Below are 18719 nucleotides of genomic sequence, written 5' to 3'. Positions count from 1 at the left end.
CTGTCAATGTCAACATTTACAAATTAACCCTAGCAAAATGAACTGTAATCTTAAACATTTTGACTAAAATACAGTATATAAAGAACTATGGCACCCTGAGAATTTAAAACATTCTAGAGTGCCTGTTTACTTAATCAAAGCTTTAGGAAGTGTTAAAAGAAAAACATCAAACAAAACAGGATGAATCTTGTATAAGGGACTCTGAGAATCCACAAGTAAAAAATTTCTCACAAGACATAAGAGGAAAAATCAAACAGACTACATGATCCAAATGGAATGCATTGAAAAACAGCCAGAGAACTTTGGAAAAATAGAAATATATTTTAAAATGGAAAGAAGAGAGAGAAGCCTTAGAATTGATCCAAGGGTTTCAAACTCTTCTGTCTCTAGGCCAGATGAGGAACACAGTGAGTGAAGCCTACTGAGTAAAAACCAGAAAGGCAGTCTTAGAAGATCTCGGGCATCCAGCCATGGCCTATTGTCCTCACGTGGGGTCGAGGGCACAGGTTGCCTCCCCGACACCCCAAGTCTAGCAATTTATATGGTTTTCATTTGAAATTTTCTGACATGTTAGTGTATTTAGTAAAATGAATTTTTAAAACAGTGTAAACAAAGGTATAAAAACCCATGATACATTAAGAACAAATGTTTCTTTTATACATTTATTACAAACAAAGATGTAGGGAAACTTTGTTATAGATTTGGTCATCAAAAGAGGAAAACAAAGAGACAGAACTAACATTTGACCCATACTATGTGCCTTATATTTAAAACTCTTATTTCAGTCTTAGCAATTTGTTAAGGAGGAAATGTTGCCTTTCTCTAGATCAGACAACTGAGCAGAAGGATGAGAGATCTTGCTGTTGGCCACATAGCTGGGAAACGGAAGGGCAAGGTAGAATTCATATTTAGATCTACCTGCTCAAAACTCCACCACTGCTCTCATGGCCATTAAAATGAGCTTTCATACATTCAACTACAAGGAGTGTAATTTTTTGAAGCACCATTCATTGCTAAGCACTGTTCATTGCTAAGCTCCAAACTCCACCTCCATTTTGCACACAGGCCACGCCTCCCATAGCTGCTCCCAGCCAAAGACAGCATGCCATGTAGCTGGTTGACAGGAGACTTCGTTCAAGGGCTGCCCAAGGCCTTGCTCAACCTATCTTAGATTGAATGGCAGACTAGGATGCTTCCTTTCTTTTTTCTCGGTCCTTCACCAGAGTCAGACTTGAATTTCAGTCTGAAGGCTCTCCCAGCATTTTCTGACTCCCTCCAATCTTCTCACACAGGTGTTTCCCCTAATAAAAACATGAGTATCCGCTTCCTAGAGGACGCCGACTAACACAATTGCCAAAAGTCCCCAGAGACCCTGAATCTGCCTGGGGAAAAGTGACTTGGTCCATGAGGAAATCCTCGGTAGATACACCTATCTTCAAGGGAAAATGCATACATCCAATAATGATTCTCTCTTAGAAAACTGGAATTTAGCTGGAACCTCTCCTCTCAATCCTGACTCCCAAGAATGTGTTAAGGCGAGCATATGTGAAAACGCCAAAAACAACATCCAGAAACAGGTGACGGTTCAGCCCCCGGTAATAACCTATTTCTGCATAACTCACCTGGTCTCGCTGCTTGATCCGCTTGTAAATATACTCAGCAAATGGTTTGCGAGGAATAAACTTTCCATCTCCTGCTGTGACACTAAGAACTCCAGCTTCATACACCACTTTGCCTCTGGAAATGGTCACAAGGGGCACCCCGTGGCAAACCATGCCCTCGAAGATATTGAAGTTAACAGCCTGATGATGAGTTCTTGCCGAAATAGTCCTGTTTGTAAAGACAAAGACCCTCCAGATCACCACCAGCTCATCTGACAAATATAAAATATTCAAAGAATGACTTTAGAAGAAAATTTAGCAACTCTATTAAGCCGTATTAAGCTTTATCATTTGAACAAGCGACTTCAAGAATAGAACATAGCATTAACATTTCATTACAAAGTAATTACATTTTCTGAGAGAAAAACCCAATAGATCACTCCTTATGGTGATTAATGAGGATGAAGTGGGTGAAAGGAAGATATTGTCTCTCACGGTTAGATTTTTAAATTAATTTTTACAACACACATGAGTCTGATGAACACACTGATTCAGTACCCACCCAGCTTTACAGAAGCTTAACTTTTGGCAGATGCATCTGAGGCTTCTTCATTCCCACTCCCCAAATCCCATCCCTGTCCCTCCTTTCCCAGAGGGAATCAGAAATTGGTAGTTGTCAAATTGAACTTGGTCGTTATCAAGGAAAATTGTATCTGGAATTTCTTTCCCTTGTCTGAGGCAAAACTTGAAAAATTTGAGATAATAAAAATAACAAAGCATGTTAGAATATAATCGCTTAGCACGGTCTATGTCATCTATTTGTATATTCATCATTATTCTTAGTAGTTTATTAGTACGTTCAATCTTACACAATATGATCAATGACTTCCAGGCTGGATCCTTGAAAGTTGGGTGACTTCTTCCCTAAATCTCATTTGGTGGAAAGGGGCGGGGGTGGGGGGAGTGATCTGGCAGCAGTGAATAACATGAGCATCATCTGAATTCTGTAGAAGTCTCTATAAGCCCTCTCAAGATAGATTGAGAGAAGTTCTTTGCTAAAATCCCCAAGGCTGGGTCTAAGGAACAGCAGCCCAAGGCTCCCCCAACCCTAATCTGGAAGGATGGAGCTGGGAGATTCAGAGCTTTTGTGTGCTGCCACCCTAGAAATTAACGAGATGGTGCTGGCCTGGATATTGGGTTTCCAACCCTATGGTTGGAATGGTTTCCAACCCTAACATGTCCAAACAGAATTCTTGATTTTCAATGTTTCCCACAACACTCCCACTCAAGTTTGCTTCTCCCCTGAGTTTCTCAACTCAGTAAATGATACCACCATCTGCCTTTCCTCCTCCCTCAAGATATCATTAAGCCTATTGGTTCTACCTCCCCCCAAATAAATAAAGAAATCCCAAACCTGCCCGCTTGGGTAGCTCTCCACTGTTCCCACCCAAGTCCCATGCCACCATCATCTCTCATCTGGACGACCCAACACCTCCTACAGCCCTCTTCGTTTCCCCTGTTACCTTCATACTCCACCAAGAGGGGCCTTAAGAACCAACTGACTGATAGAAAGAAAAGTTGAAAAGATCACAATGAATAAGAGGTAGATACAAACACAGTAACAATAATTTCCAACACTAAGGAGGAGGGGGGCTACTGATCAAATAGTGATGTTTGATAGGAAATAAGAAAATGAATAAAATATTTAAAGGGTTACTAAGAATAGGATGAGTTATGATGAGTTATGAGTTGGTGATGAAAGATACAAACTCAAAATAAATCTAAGGAACAATATAAAGGAGCTTCAAACCCGCAGGTTAAAGTGTTTTTACGACCATCACAGTCTCTTTGTGATACTTCCATAGTCTGTCTGGGCTGTGGTTTCCTAAGCATCAGTTACACTGATGGCAGAAACTCTCCGGCTTGCTTTGTAAAATGTTACATAAAAATGTCTGGACGAATGCATTAGTAAGGCTACTAAATGGAGGAAGTAAAATGCATAAAAATTCATGCTGAAATGGTTACTGAAATACAAGAATGGGAGGCAAAAAAGGGGAAGCCCTAAATCATAAAAGTCTATTTTCCCGATGGGAAATTAAAAATTACTGATGCTCTTAGGGAAATAATCTAAAAGAAGAAATAAGCTCTATACACAAAGACTGCCATTGCAGTACTGCCTAAACTATTCAAAATCTGAAGCATAACAATTTTCTAATGACTATCTGGTGGAATATTGGGCATCTATGAAAGACTACAATTAAGAATATGATAGGGAAGCAAATAAAATGATAGTTACATAATAATAAATGGAAAAAAGTTATACAAAGCATGTATATTATATCTACAAGGAAAATACATATGCAGGTAGACAAATACAAAAGGAAACACACAAAGTAAAGTGTTTTTGTGGGCTGGGAATAAATGAATATGCAAAAAAAAAGAAACAAATATGAAAGCAAAAGGTCTGTGACAGCAAAATGTCAAATCAGATTTCTCTGCCTCAGACAAATAAAGGTCATGACCTTGACTTTCTCAAGGGTTCTAAGAGAAAGAAGACAATTAGGCAGCATCTAAGTGATTCTTTATAATAAGGCATTATGTAAATGAGGTGCAATTAACACAAAATGTAAATTCTAGGCAGTATCACCAGCAGCAAAAAGAATGTGCTTCCACTTTTACATCGGAAGGTGTCTGACAGGGTGTCATTCCTCGCCCAACTCTTGCCTTCCAGCCAGAGCTGCAATTTTCCAGTCTTTTAGGAACTTTCACACTTACGGATCTTGATGCATGCAGTTCTCTTCACTCTGATTACCCTCCTCCCTGTTCACATCTGTTCCCCTCCCTTCCCTAAGACTCCACTCAAGAATCCCGGTGCCATGTCGATTACATTTCAATAAAGCAGGTGGTGGAGGGTGGCGGTGGGAAGAGAATCCTGGCCCTCAGAAGCTGACCCCCATGACCCCCAGCAAAACCGAATATCTTCCTCTGTGGCTTAGCACTATCTGAATGCTAAATGATCCAATGATCTCTTGACAAGACCCTCTCTTCTTACTTAGTGCACACTTTAAGACTGACTCCATGTTGTTTCATCCCCAGCACACAGTAGGTGCTTAATAAATATGTATGAAATGACCAAAAAGAATCGCCACGATTTTCCTTCTGTGTGTTTTATTTCCTGCCTCCACCGACCTCTAGGACGTGACTGTGTTTTGGAAATAGAGCACCACATTACATGAGATAAAAACATCTAATCCCAGAGTTTCATTGTTTACTTAACATTTCTGGTGAGCTGTACCAGTTCATTAGCAATACATAAATAAATGCATAAGGTAAATTGTTATAATTATCATTGTTAATTGCATCTTATCAAGTCATATGAAACGCTTGCTCATCCATACCTAGCAATATTTAGCGATGCCAATATTACCGACAGTTATAAATTCACAGGTAACTATTGTCACCCCACATCCCTGTTGATAATGCTGGATTAGAGCTGTGTGAGAGCTTGCCCAAGGGTCACTCAGTTTGATAATGAATGAACCTCTAACAGGACAGAATAACTCTCACTTAAGAATACTGGTATATTTGTAATGCTGCCATAAGAAGGTTAAAAAAAATTGCGGTGCATTTCAATATTTCATTGTTTTAAAGAAAAATAGAATTCAATATCATCACAAGATTTATAAAATTATTACAAAATGTATCTAAAATCTATTCACTACCAGTGCAGTATGGGAGATGTGGTCCATTAATGGAATGAACACAAGTTCCAAGTCACACAATTGCCTTTGGGAGGATACCTGTTGTTCCTTTGAACATGCTCCCTTAAAGGCAGAGACCTTCTGTTAAGGCAAAAGCCAAGAACATGCCTTCCCAGCCTCCTTTGCAACTGGGGCCCAGTTATGAGATCTTGCCTCCTCCAAAATAGTGCCCCAGCACCAGACTTTGCATGCGAGCTGGTGACTCAGGATGCAGGTGTCACAGGAACTCATGTTGGTGAGGGTGGAGACAGATAAATCCTGCTTTTAGGGCCAGCTGTGACAGAAGTTTAGCAGCAGAGTCCAAGCTTGTTTCATTGAAGCCATCCATGGGAACTGTGCCCAGGGGCAGCACCGTGGCTCTCTCTTGCCCTGTGGTAGGCCTAGAGCATTGGTCCTGGTTGTATAGTCTCTTAGCCTGGTCCTCTGGTCCTTCTGGAGATTCTCTGAGCCACTCAGTGTCCCTTAATACGTTTCCCTTTTGTTTAACTATCTAGAGTAGATTTCTCCTGGTTGCAGTAAGAACTTCGCCAGATACATCTTTTTTTTTCAATATTTGCAGTGTATTTCTGGGACTTTTAGAAAAATCGTTTGTGGTAATCTCAAAAGTATAAAACTGAGGCCTTTCTTGAGCATGAAGCCTGAGCCCAACTGCCCTTCAGGTCTTGTCTCTGTAACAGATCCTGAGCAGAGGTGAGCATTAAGCACTGTCTCTTCAAGTCTAACTCAGGCCACTGCCCTGCAAGACACAGGAGCAGACCCATTCTTCCTAGAACTTTATGGAAAAATAATGAAATATTCCCTAGGTTTTCATAAGTTGATCAAAGGGGCTCCCTCAGATGCAGCCCAAGCCCAGGTGTGAAAGACAAAGTCAGACTCATTTATCCTCCCTTACAAAGCTGGCAGATCTCATGTCACCCGGTGGGCTGGCAGTGCGTGGAACACTGAGAGACCATTTTGAAAGAAAGCAAGAATGGAGGTACCCAGACTCTGGCTAAACGAGAGATTGAGTCAGTGGACTCATTCATCATCGTTGTAAGGTTCAGCAACACTGTGAGATAAGTTGGAGCAGGTGTCATGGAAGTTGGAGGTGCATCTGGCTCTTAAGTGGGCCACACAAATAATCCCGTCCTGAGAAATGCAGGGTAGCAAGCACTGTAATTTTGTCCCTTGGCTTTCATTCTCCCTTCCTCTGGTGTCAGCACCCCCATTTTTCTTTAAGCCGTCTCTCTCCCTCATTAGAGATAATCTGGTAAGACAGTTAGATATGGTGCCCTGTTCTTACCTAAGCAAGGGATGGGCAATTGCCTTTTGTTTCCTAGTAACCTGAATCATTGGAGAGTGACCACAAAAATTAAAAGTGATTGGTGGGTACAATCCTGATGGCAAACCAATTCATGCTATAGGCTGTACAAGGCTGCCCCGGCCAGGCTCCACCCTTCCAGAGCCCGCAGCATTGACTGTTCTTTTGGTCTGTAAGCTTCTCATAGCCTTCCCACAGAGTGTGCCTTTGCTTAAGTGACAGCAAATTGGTCACTATGATTTGCAGCCAAAGATTCCGACTTATAAAGACTTTGTCCCTTGGAGAGTAATTCCCTTAACAAAGAGCCCATGGATATCTCTGGGGCAAAGTTAAAAAATTCTGTGATTCAGAAGGAACCTAGAAGCTACGTTCAACCAAATGTGTCTGCAGAACAGATGCAGATGTGGGACGATGCTCTGATTCCATTTGTAAGCAAAACCAAAGAGCTGCAAGATTTATTATCAAATATTTTTTCAAATTTAACAATATGCCAGGTAGCTCAGGAGACTAGCATTTGTGAGAAATCTCTTCTCTGTAATTACTGATTGGATGGCTAGGCTGTTGGCCTGTCTGGGTGGTGACAGGAAGGGTAGGAATGATTAAAACCTTCCCAGCTGGTAAGGGAGGATGGGGTTCCTGGGCCTTTGCCTCTTCATTAGCAGATTCACAGGAAGGGTGTTCTCAGTGGTCACTCTGCCCCGAGGGAAAAGCTGCTCTTTGTCAAGCTTGCTTTGAGCCTGTATCAAAGGGCACGTCTCTCTGCAGAGGGGTGTCAAGGTTGTCTTACTGAGTCCCAATTATACACATCTCCAAGGCTCAAGCCGACAGGGAAGCAGAAGCCCTGAAGATAACATTAAGCTATTTTCCAACTTAGTCAATAACTTTGATACCACTCACATCACAGCTGCGGAAAAACATTCTGTCCCTTTGCAAATAGCTTTCTATCAAAGAGCCGCGTGCGGTTATAGATGAGAAAATCACTGAAGCAAAGCCTGCAGGAGACTGCAGCCCCGTCGATGTGCATTCAGAGAGAACACTGGAGAGGAAGAGAATTTCTGAGAGCAACGTGGGTCTTCTTGGCCCCAGAGAAATGACTTGTTTATTTTGTTACATTTTCTCCAACTCAGCCATTCTGTCTGTGGCACGAGTGCATTCTTATCAGGTCACCATGAGAGCCCAAAAAAGTTTTTAAAAGTCTCATCAGGTCGCTTAGCGGCTTCTTTAAAAATACACCTCATCTCTTTACATTGGGTTATATGACACCTCATGTATCACATGAAAGAATAATCATCGTTAAATCTCAACACTGTGAAGTGAGTGCTATTATTACTCCCGTGCAATTAAGTGAGGAAGATGAGATGCAAAAAGGTTTATATAATTCACCCCACACTGCACAGTTCATGTAGGTCAGGTGAGATAAAACGTTGAGGTCTTAGCCTCTAGACAATATTGCCCTTGAAAGCTTTATGGGAAGCCACCTAGACAGCGGGCAATCAACGAAAGCATTTTTTCATCAACCAGAAAACAAATGAGAAGCAACTCGTTCCATACATCCTGATGATTCTTAGTTTGTTTTCCATTTAGCAGCAAGGGATTCAGTATGCTATTAAAAAAGTTCTTAAACCAAAATTGGCTGGTCATTCTCAATGTGATCACGATAGAAGATATTTTTTTGACATGTGTTCCAACTGTCTATTTCAAACTACCTCTTCTGTCAATTTCTTGGACCTGACAAGTTATATAAATGGGGGGCAAAGCAGCCACATCTCTGGAAATGCTAAATGGTGCTACTTCAAGTACATTGTCATTATTAAGCAAAATTGCTGCTCACTGCACCCATCAATCTTCCACCCTCTATTCAGACTTTTCCACCTGCCTCCCACAGAAGAGAAAATGGGAATTGCTTCAGCCACGTTATTAAATCTAAATTGGACAATAACTTGGAACTGTGTTGGTGCTCAATGGATGACAAGACTTTTAATGCAAGTTCACAGAAACTCCCCAACATTGACTTAAAGAAATAAACCCACCAGGTAGCCCTGCTATTTTGTCTTTGAACTTATATCGTATAGGTCACAAATGGTGGTGTGGATTGTGGTTAGAGAGACTGAATTTGGACACTGGAAAGTTGACCTTGGAAGTAGGTATCACATCTTTCACCTCCTGTGTCTCACACAGCACTGAGCAAATAGAAGGCATTTTATATACACATTTGTTTATCTGAAAATAACTTATTAGTAAATTTCTATATTATTACTTAACATAAATATTTCATGTCCTATACACTAGTTTTCAGAAGGTGGGCAACTGAAAATAATTTAGTGTCTTAAAGGAACAGGAACTGAATGTGAATCAGCAAAAGCTAGCATGATTCTAGGATGTATGTTCCATGAATATTAAACAGATAAGTGCTTATAGGTGAGATATGATTATTAGCTTTTGCAAGCAAGGCTGTTGCCCTAACATATTGGTCAGAGTTAAAAATAACTTTCTGGGGTGGTGTGTGGACTTGGGCTTGTAATTACATTGTCCCCATGCTGGGAAGTTGCCTTGCCCTTGCCTGATGACATTGTTTGACAGACTATCTATGGGCACAACCTGGGCAGAAACAAGATGTTGGTTTTCTATGCAGGAATATACTGGCTACAATTCACACAATATCTTTCTTGAAAAGTCAGAGTAGGCCCGGTGCTTATGATGTTCAGCTGTAATGCTATATTTTAGGGAGAGAAAGGAATGCCTGGAATATAAAGAAAAGACAGCTGAGTTCTCCAAAGGGATGGAAAAGAGAAGGCTGGGTAAGCGAAATGTCTGGGGGACTTTTAAACTTACTCTTTTTTTTTCTTTTGAAAGGAAGATGACCTATTTTCCCTCCATCCCTATCGAGGGGAATAAAAAGAGGTAGGAAGAAGAGGTAGGAAGCATAAACACGGGAAGATGAAATATAGTTTGACACTGGAAAATCACTGCTTGACAACGGAGAGTGAGGTATGTTCGGGAAGAAGGGAGGCAAAAGCTGTGGCCAGGTGAGAACACCGTGAAGGCAGGCTGCCACAGACCTGGGTGATACCCTGGCAAGAGTCAGAGAGAATTTCCAGCCCTGCAATCTGAAGAAGGGCAGCCTGGCCTCCAGGATTTCTGGGAAGGTGATGAGGCAAGCATAATGTTGCATGATTCTATTCCTGAGTCATTTCAATTAGGGGCTCTCAGAAATGCCAAACTTGTCAAACACATGATCTCACAATAACCATAACAGATACTGATGGACTTTTTACTCTGTGATAGACGTAGAAAGCATCATTTCATTTAATCCTCACAGTAAGGCTATGATATTGACATATTTATTATTATCCCTGTTTTATGGGTAAGAAAAACTGAGTGTGGAAGAGGTTACATTGCCTACGACCCAGCTAGCATATGGCCAAGGCAGATCTGGAACTTAGGTCTGTGGAGTAAAAAGGCTTCCCATTAATGATGGAAAGCAGCTCGTTTTAATCACAGTGCAGGGTCTACAAGCTCTTTTGGAAGTGGCCTGAGACAGTCAATAACTATGCAGAGAGCATGGTACCAGCACTATGCTTATCTATTTCTGCTGCGGCCAGCAAGTTTTACTTAACCTTGACTGCTTTTGAATTGATGGAGCTACTTATGATCCAACTGTCTAAATGGAATTTCTTTAGAATGTTCTAGACTTGAATGTCATTCAGTTGTCAATAACAAAGTCATCTTTTCCATCATTTCTTGATTCACTGTGTAAGACTGTGCTGTGGAAAAATATGGACCAAGAGTCAATGAGTTACCAAAATCTTCCTCAGTTGTCATTGTGTGAACTGGAGGTCTAGAATGTCCATCAGAGGATATCAGTGTTCAGTGAGAGGAGTCTTAATCTCCAAAAGTCTGAATCAGGGATTGGAAAATTATAACTTGCAGGTCAAATCAGGCCCACGGTCTGTTTTTGGAAATAAAGTTTTATTGAAACACAGCCATGCTCATTCATTTGTGTATTATCTGTGGCTGCTTTTGTAGTACAATGGCAGAATTGAATAGTGGAAACAGAGACCCTCTGGCCCATGAAGCCTAAAACATTTGCTCTGTGACCCTTTATAAAAGGAGTTTGCCGACCCCTCCTCTAAATGCGTCCAGTGACAACAACAACAACAACAACAATAACAACAACAAACAAAACACCAGACCCTTGAGAGATTTGCAAGACCTAAAACCTTGGCAAGGGAGAGAGCTATAAAAAAAAAAAAAGATGAGAGGCCAAGAGAGAGAAAGAGAGAGGGAGAGAGAAAAGGAGGGGCAAAGAATAAAAACAAAGAAATAATTAAGAGAGTGTAAAGGAAGACAAGAAACATGACCCAAGAGTTGTGGGGCAAAGCGACGCCAGTGACCATCCCAGCAAGTTCCAGATTTCATCACTGCCCATTAAGCATCTGCTGTATTCCAGGTACTTCCATGCGCACTGCCTCACTTAATCTCTCAACAACCCATGTTATTATCCTTGTTGACCAGATGAGGAAATGGAGACTGAGAGGTGAGGAACTTGCCTGAGAAGCGGTGAGGCCAGAAATAAAACATAAGAAGGCTGATCCCCCACTCCTCTCTCTCTCCCACACCCCAGGCCATCAGTGACCACTCCCCTGATCAGAGGAGGAAAGCACTACGTTTCTTCTCTCATTAAAATGTATCAGAACACTTGGAATTTTAACAGACATCATCTGCCTTCCATCTGGGCCAGAACATGGCGGCAGCTGCCATGGTGCACGCCAGCAGTCCAACGACCCTCCGAGAATAGAGGACTTTGGAAGTGCTGCCAGAGTGAGAAGCACAGCCCCAGAGTCCCAATTGGCAATGAGGTTGTATAGTTCAAACGTGGCCCGACCCAAAAGGCACCTGTTTTCTAGGAAGCACTGTCGGGTCACAGAGGCAGGCTCCAGGGCTAATGTCATCACTACAATGTCATCTCTGTCTCCTGGAGCAAGCGAGAGGCTCAGAATGCAAGGCGGTGATGATGCTGGGAAGCTGGGGCGAGGCAGCCAGTGAAACGGACTCAGCCGCAACACCCAGCACGCCTAAGGGCAAACTCAGCCAGTAAGGAGGCAGGGAGCACTGGCACCCCAGGAGGGCCTGACCAGCTCTCTGCCGCTGCAGGCACACCCAAACCCTCTGACTGGAGCACACCGGGGTAAGAACTGCTAACATTCCCAGGATGCCTGTTTGTCGGATGAGGAAACCGAAGCAGACCAAGGAGGAAATTGAAGCAAACCGAGGTCAGGCAACTCGGCCCAGGTTACACTGCCATTCTGTGGAGAAGCCACATTTTGAAGCCAGGAGGTCTGACTCCAGAGGCCAAGACTCACCTGTAGGCTGCAGTGCCCTTCCCTTCCCTGCCCTCTCGGGAGCCTGGAGCTTTGCAGTGCTTAAGAGATTGGACTTGAGTCAACCAGGCCTGCTCTGAATCCCAGCTCTGCCCTTTCCAGCTGTATGATTTGGGGCAAATAACTAACCTTTATAAACCTCAGTGTCTTCACCTTGAAACAGATACCCACACTGACAATGGCATCGAGGCCTCACAGGACGGGGATGGAACTGAAGCAGAAACCACCTTGCGGCTCAGGTTATCTGCAGGCTCCTCTCCCGGCGTGAGGCGCCACCATAGCTGCGCCCACTTGGATCTTCTTTCAGCAGCTCTGACTTCTGTGTGTCCAGTCCTATGACCAAAGGCAGACCTGCCAAGGCCGGAGGTCACAAGAACAGCATGGTTTCACTCCATCCTCCCCGCGGGGCCCAGCTCCTACTATGGCTCCATCCTGTCATTGCTCTGCCTGCTTTACCCCATCTGGCCCTCACAAAAGGCCTGCCCTCTGGACTTCAGGCTCCAGCATCAGACACAAAGACGGCAGCCTTGAGACACTGTCCAACCAGCTCCTACAATTGTGGAAGGTCAAATTATATACACATACATGTATTGTAGGTGCATGTGGTGAATGTCCATATCTATCTGTATATGTATGTGTGCATATGTATATACACACACACATACACATCTTTATATACATATGCCTATATGTGCATTGGTGTGTTTATACAAGTATCTGTGTCTATATCTATCTCCAGGTGGTCCTACTTCTCTGTTTGAGCCCTGACTGATGTATCTTGGGTGGGTTACTTCCGGGATAGTTTCTTGCCAGGATCTCTTTTCCTTTTTGCTATCCGAAAGCATTCACCTTTGACATTTTCATCGGGTCTTCTTACATCTACTGATAGCGCCTCAGTGGCTAGGAGTCATGGCCAAGTCATCTACGGTGATTGTGGTGATGATAAATAATGCAGCTTCTATTTACTGCACTGTTACACGTCAAACCATATGCTAGCATCTTTTCATAGATTATTTCACTTAATCCTCCTTACAGCCCTGTAGAAGCAAGCTGTTTTTAATACCTGGTTTATAAATGAAGAAATTGAGGCCCAGGAAAGCTGAGTAGCTCACATAATATCATAAGTAAGAGTCAAATACTATATATTGCCTCTCACTTAACCACTATATATTGCCTCTCACTGTAAGAGATCCATCCAGGACCCAGGCCTTGAATGAAACCCACATTTATATGAAATTTTACACCATCTTCTTCCAGAACTACTAAAGCACTTTGAAAGGAAAACACAATGTGAAGTAGGATAATTAGGGATAAAAACAGAACGGAAAAACTGTATAAAAGAATATGGTACCAGACACTTGGGTGGGTAGTTGAATGTATGTCTATACATGAGATTATACTCAGCAGCATAAATTTCTATGCAAAATGCTTCCCCCAAAATAGTCAACCAAAGAATGAATCAATTTTAAGGAATACGGTCATGTTTTCTTTTAGACTTTGTGTACAATTAATTCCCATAGGTGCCAGAAAACAACAAATGAGTCACGTGAGGACTCAGAGGTTCCATGTATTTAGGAACTAAAAATGCTCTCATATGAAAAACCAAACAACAGCCGGGGTCTTTTACCATATTGCTGAAAGCCATACTTGGGTCATTAAGCTCTTCTTGTCTCTGGTTTATCACTTAAGTAAATGAGGTAAGAATTGCTAATTAGGCTTACAATGCTACCATACAGAAAGTTAGGTTCTAAGAAATGAGTTTCATAAGCCCAGAACTGTGAGGCCACTATTTCAAAGTTCTGACCTGCCAACTTATCTACAGTTCTATTCACTCTGGTTTGAGGCAGAAAAGAAAAGGAAATGAAGAAGTCATCGTGGTGGAACAATGTAGAAAATCCCTTTCCATCTTTGTGTTTCTCTTATATTCACCCGTTTAACATAAATTTATTTATTACCTGCATACTAATTGATTCCCAACATGTATCTATTGATTACCAATTTATTGATTGATTCCATGTCATGTACTGTTCTAGGCCACGGGGATGCAGCAGGGAAGAAAACAGACAGAAATCCTCACCTAAATGACGCTCACACTCCTTGTCATGCCTATTTCTGAATGTGCAAGGACCTGCTTGTTATAAATGTGATTCTAACATATGAACAAGGTCAACTTTTTAATAACAATAATACACACACACACACACACACACACACACACAATGCTTTACAGTTTCCATGAAACACTTCCCCATAGACACAGCATTTATTCCTCAAAAGAACTTTGGGGAGTTTGCAGGAAATATGACAGACCATTTAAATAAAGAGACAAATAATATAACGTTACCAAAAGAACAATGAACAAAGGGCATGAACAGACATTTCTCTATAAGAAAAAAAAAAGCAATGACTAAAACACATGAAAAAGCATTCAACTTTCCTAGTGCTCAAAAATATGCAATTTGTAGCTGAAAGGTAATAATTTTTACTTGCAAAAATAACAAGAAGCAAAGGGAAAAAAAGATTGTATCCGGAGCTGGTGAGGAACTATGATGTGGTAACCACATATGCAGAAAGCCCTTAAAAGCACATACACTCTGATACAGTAACTCTGCTTTCAGTAATCTGGCCCATGGAAATAATCCCAAATCTAGATTTAACATAGCAGAAAAATGAAAGTGAAAACTGTCAAAGTTATCCAAGTGTATGAAACCTGGATAAAGGGCCTAACACAAAGTCATTAAAGAGAGAGAGACTTTCCTGGAGAAGTCAGACATTCAAAAATACTGAACAGCTCTGTGCAATGTGACATCTAAGGGGTTCCCACTGAAATTGCAGTTACAATTGTGCCTCGTTGACATGCCAGTTACAAATTCAATGTGCAGAGGAGGATATGTATAAGCAGTGATTGACAAAACAAACTGGAATTCTGAGGCTATGGTTGATTTCTCTAAGTTTTTTCCCTCTAGGATCCCATATTATAAAAGTCATTTACTTTGATGCCTCCCTGCTAGTTTGTAAATCTCTCATGGCTATCTTTTGTATGTGATAATGATAATAATGATATTAATGTCTCTTAGAGTTTTGCTATATGCCATGCTTCTATTGAAGGTATTATCTCCTCCCAGTGACCTGCAGAGCTTGGTATTATTATTAGCATATCTACATTTTACTGACAGGAAACTGAGCCTCAGAGAGGTAAGGAACTTGTCCAAGGTCATGCAGACAGTATTGGCACAGTTGAGATTTGAATCCAGTGACCCAGTTCTGCTCTGGATCCCATGCCCCTTAGCCACTGAGCCACACATCCTGATCTATTACTTTATACAATAGTTATGTGGAGTACTTTTTTTTCTCTGTCCACTTAAGTCCTGAGTTACATTAGAGGAAGACATTTCTCGTTTAGCTTTGAGCACAGTATATGGCACCCAGTTGGCACTCAATAAATGCTTGGGTCATAAAGCAACAAAGCTACAGTTGACTCTTCCACTTCATTCGATTTCCAGTTTTTCACCAAGCTGTCAGGGAAAAGTTTTCCTTCCGGGGGAAAAAAACACCTTAAATCAGTTCCACTTTTGTTGTCATCATCTTGTATGAGGCTTTATCCCTGCAAATTGGACTTCACCAACAGTCTCCTGACCATTCTCTCAGACTCCAACCAGTCCTGCACACTCATTACCCTAAGGTCATCGAGCTTTCCCAACTGATGAGCCCAGATGCAAGATTGAAACCCCCAGATCCCATGGTGACCAGGTCAGGGTAGAGCTCCGAGGCTAGTCACTGGTGGCCAAAAGCACCTTCCCAGGTGACAGGCAAGCAGTCCTGGTGTAGGGTTAGGTTGAAGGATTTGTTGGAATGTAGGACTTCCAGTGCTAAACCTGGGAACGTTCTGGCCAAACCAAGACAAGTTGATTATGTTACATTCTCCTCACAGTCTCCAAATTCCTTTCACTACCACATACCCTACCAATAAAACCAGTTTCTACTTATGCCACGTAAAAATCAGGAAGCACAGAATAACACCAGCATTCTTCACAGAGCTAGAACAAACAATCCTAAAATCTGTATGGAACCAGAAAAGACCCTGAATAGCCAAAGTAATGTTGAAAAAGAAAACCAAAGCTGGAGGCATCACACTCTTGGACTTTAAGCTGTTTTACAAAGCTGTAATCATCAAGACGGCATGGCACTGGCACAAAAACAGACACTCAGATCAATGGAACAGAACAGAAAGCCCAGAAACGGACCCACAAATTTATGTCCAACTAATCTTTGACAAAGCAGGAAAGATTATCCAATGGAAACAAGACAGTCTCTTCAGCAAATGGTGTTGGGAAAACTGGACAGTGACACGCAGAAGAATGAACCTGGACCACTTTCTTACACCACGCACAAGAATAAACTCAAAATGCATGAAACACCTAAATGTGGAGACAGGAAACCATCAAAATACTAGAGAAGAAAACAGGCAGCAACCTCTTTAACCTTGGCCACAGCAACTTCCTACTAGACATGTCTCCAGAGGCAAGGGAAATAAAAGCAAAAATGAACTATTGGTACCTCATCAAGATAAAAAAAACCAAAAAAAACCTTCTGCACAGTGAAGGAAACAGTCAACAAAACTAAAAGGCAACCAATGGAATGGGAGTAGATATTTGCAAATGACATATCAGATAAAGGGTTAGTATCCAAAATCTTTATAGAACTTACCAAACCCAGCACTTGAAAAACAAATAATCCAGTGAAGAAATGGGCAGAAGACATGAACAGACACTTTTCCAAAGACATCTAGATGGCTAATAGACACATGAAAAGATGCTCAACATCTTTCAAAGACACAATGAGATACCACCTTACTCCAGTCAGAATGGCTAAAATTAACAACTCAGGAAACAACAGATGTTGGCAAGAATGTGGAGAAAGGGGAACCCTTTTGCTCTGTGGTGGGAATGCAAACTGGTACAGCCACTCTGGAAAACAGTATGGAGGTTCCTCAAAAAATTAAAAATAGAACTACCCTATGACCCAGCAATTGCACTACTAGGTGTTTATCCAAAGGATATAGGAGTTTTGAAGGGGCACATGCACCCCAGTGTTTATAGCAGCACTATCCACAATAGCCAAAGTATGGAAAGGAGCCCAAATGTCCATCGATGGATGAATGGATAAAGGAGAGATATGTTACACACACACACACACACACACACATATACACACACACACACAACGGAATACTACTCGGTGATCAAAAAGAATGAAATCTTGTCATTTGCAACAACGTGGATGGAACTAGAGTGTATTTTGCTAAGTGAAATAAGTCAGTCAGAGAAAGACAAATATCATACGATTTCACCCATATGTGGAATTTAAGAAACACCACAGATAAACATAGGGGAAGGGAAGGAAAAATAAGATAAAAACAGAGAGGGAGGCAAACCATAAGAGATTCTTAATTACAGAGAACAAACTGAGGGTTGCTAGAGGGGATGTAGGTAGGCGGATGGGCTAAGTAGGTGATGGGCATTAAGGAGGGCACTTGTTGGGATGAGCACTGGGTGTCATATGTAAGTGATGAATCCCTGGGTTCTACTCCTGCCTGAAACCAATACTACATTGCATGTTAACTAACCTGAAAAAAAAAGATGCAGATCAATTCAATCCTCATTCAAAGACATTCAATGGTGCTCCCTGCGGCAGAAAATCTATACTTTAACTAACATTCAAAGCCTTTGGCAGTCTGGCCAGGAGAGATCTTATCTTCAACTACCTGCCATCCTGACCCCTCTGCCCAGGCTCTCTGGTCCCTCGATCGCCCCTTGAATGTCTCTTTTCAATTTCCCCTTATTTAGCCCTGACTTCTTCATCTGGATAACTTTATTGCCCCGTCTATTTACCCAGAGCCACCTCAAGGGTTCAGTTAATTCAAAGTCTTTTCACAAGCCCAACCCAGCCTTCTGTGAGGTCTTGACGACCTCAAGTCAGGACAACTATTTTGACTCTTCCTTTGTGGAGGAGTGAAGCACACGAGACCCTGCTCACTTCTTGAACTGATGTGTTGAGCTGTTAATATTTTCCTCTTCCAAGAGTTATCGTTTCCCACACGAACCTCTTGTCTGCCCAAGCAGAATACAGCTTCTTTGATGGCAGGTAATGCACCTTATTTATGACCCCCATGGCACTCAGCAATGCCATTTCTTACACAGAGTGAGGGTGCAATAAATATATGTTTAAAGATAATTGATTACTACTGTCTTTCTTCCCCCACCACAGGAGGAATTCCGCAACACTTGCACACAGATAAATGCTCCAATTTTTTGTGTGTGGGGGTAAATTGCCTTCTCATTATTCTGCCTCCAGAATCTTAGCTTTCCTTAAATGCCTGGTAGAAGAATGGAACTGAGAGCAAAGTATGAACATTTCCCTCTGCTGGATGATGAGTATTGGCAAAACCACAGTGTGGAGGGATGGGGAGAAGGAAGACAGGAAGAAAATATAACAGACAGGTAAAGAGGCATGCCTCGTGGCCCAGTCAGTTCACTGTACCATTTCAGATCAGGTCATGATTTTACAGTTCATGAGTTCAAGCCCCACATCAGGCTCCCTGCCATCACCACGGAGCCCACCTTGGAACCTCTGTCCCCTTCTCTCTTTGCCCCTCCCCCACATGCACGCACACACA

The 18719-nt window shown here is 41.9% G+C and overlaps 1 protein-coding gene across 2 annotated transcripts in view; it reads right to left on the bottom strand.

The window, feature by feature from the left end:
• Positions 1 to 18719, bottom strand: part of DPYS (dihydropyrimidinase) — an 81194-nt gene that overhangs the window by 11423 nt on the left and 51052 nt on the right. For both annotated transcript variants that reach the window (XM_027064040.2, XM_027064039.2), the window contains exon 8: positions 1623 to 1830. In XM_027064040.2, the coding sequence (XP_026919841.1) occupies positions 1623 to 1830 (208 nt within the window). The remainder of the gene's footprint in view (positions 1 to 1622; positions 1831 to 18719) is intronic.

This window comes from Acinonyx jubatus, chromosome F2 (genome assembly GCF_027475565.1).
Source record: "Acinonyx jubatus isolate Ajub_Pintada_27869175 chromosome F2, VMU_Ajub_asm_v1.0, whole genome shotgun sequence".
Taxonomy (NCBI): Eukaryota; Metazoa; Chordata; class Mammalia; order Carnivora; family Felidae; genus Acinonyx; species Acinonyx jubatus.
Note: the sequence above shows the minus strand (reverse complement) of the source record. Positions and strands in the feature narration are given on the sequence as shown.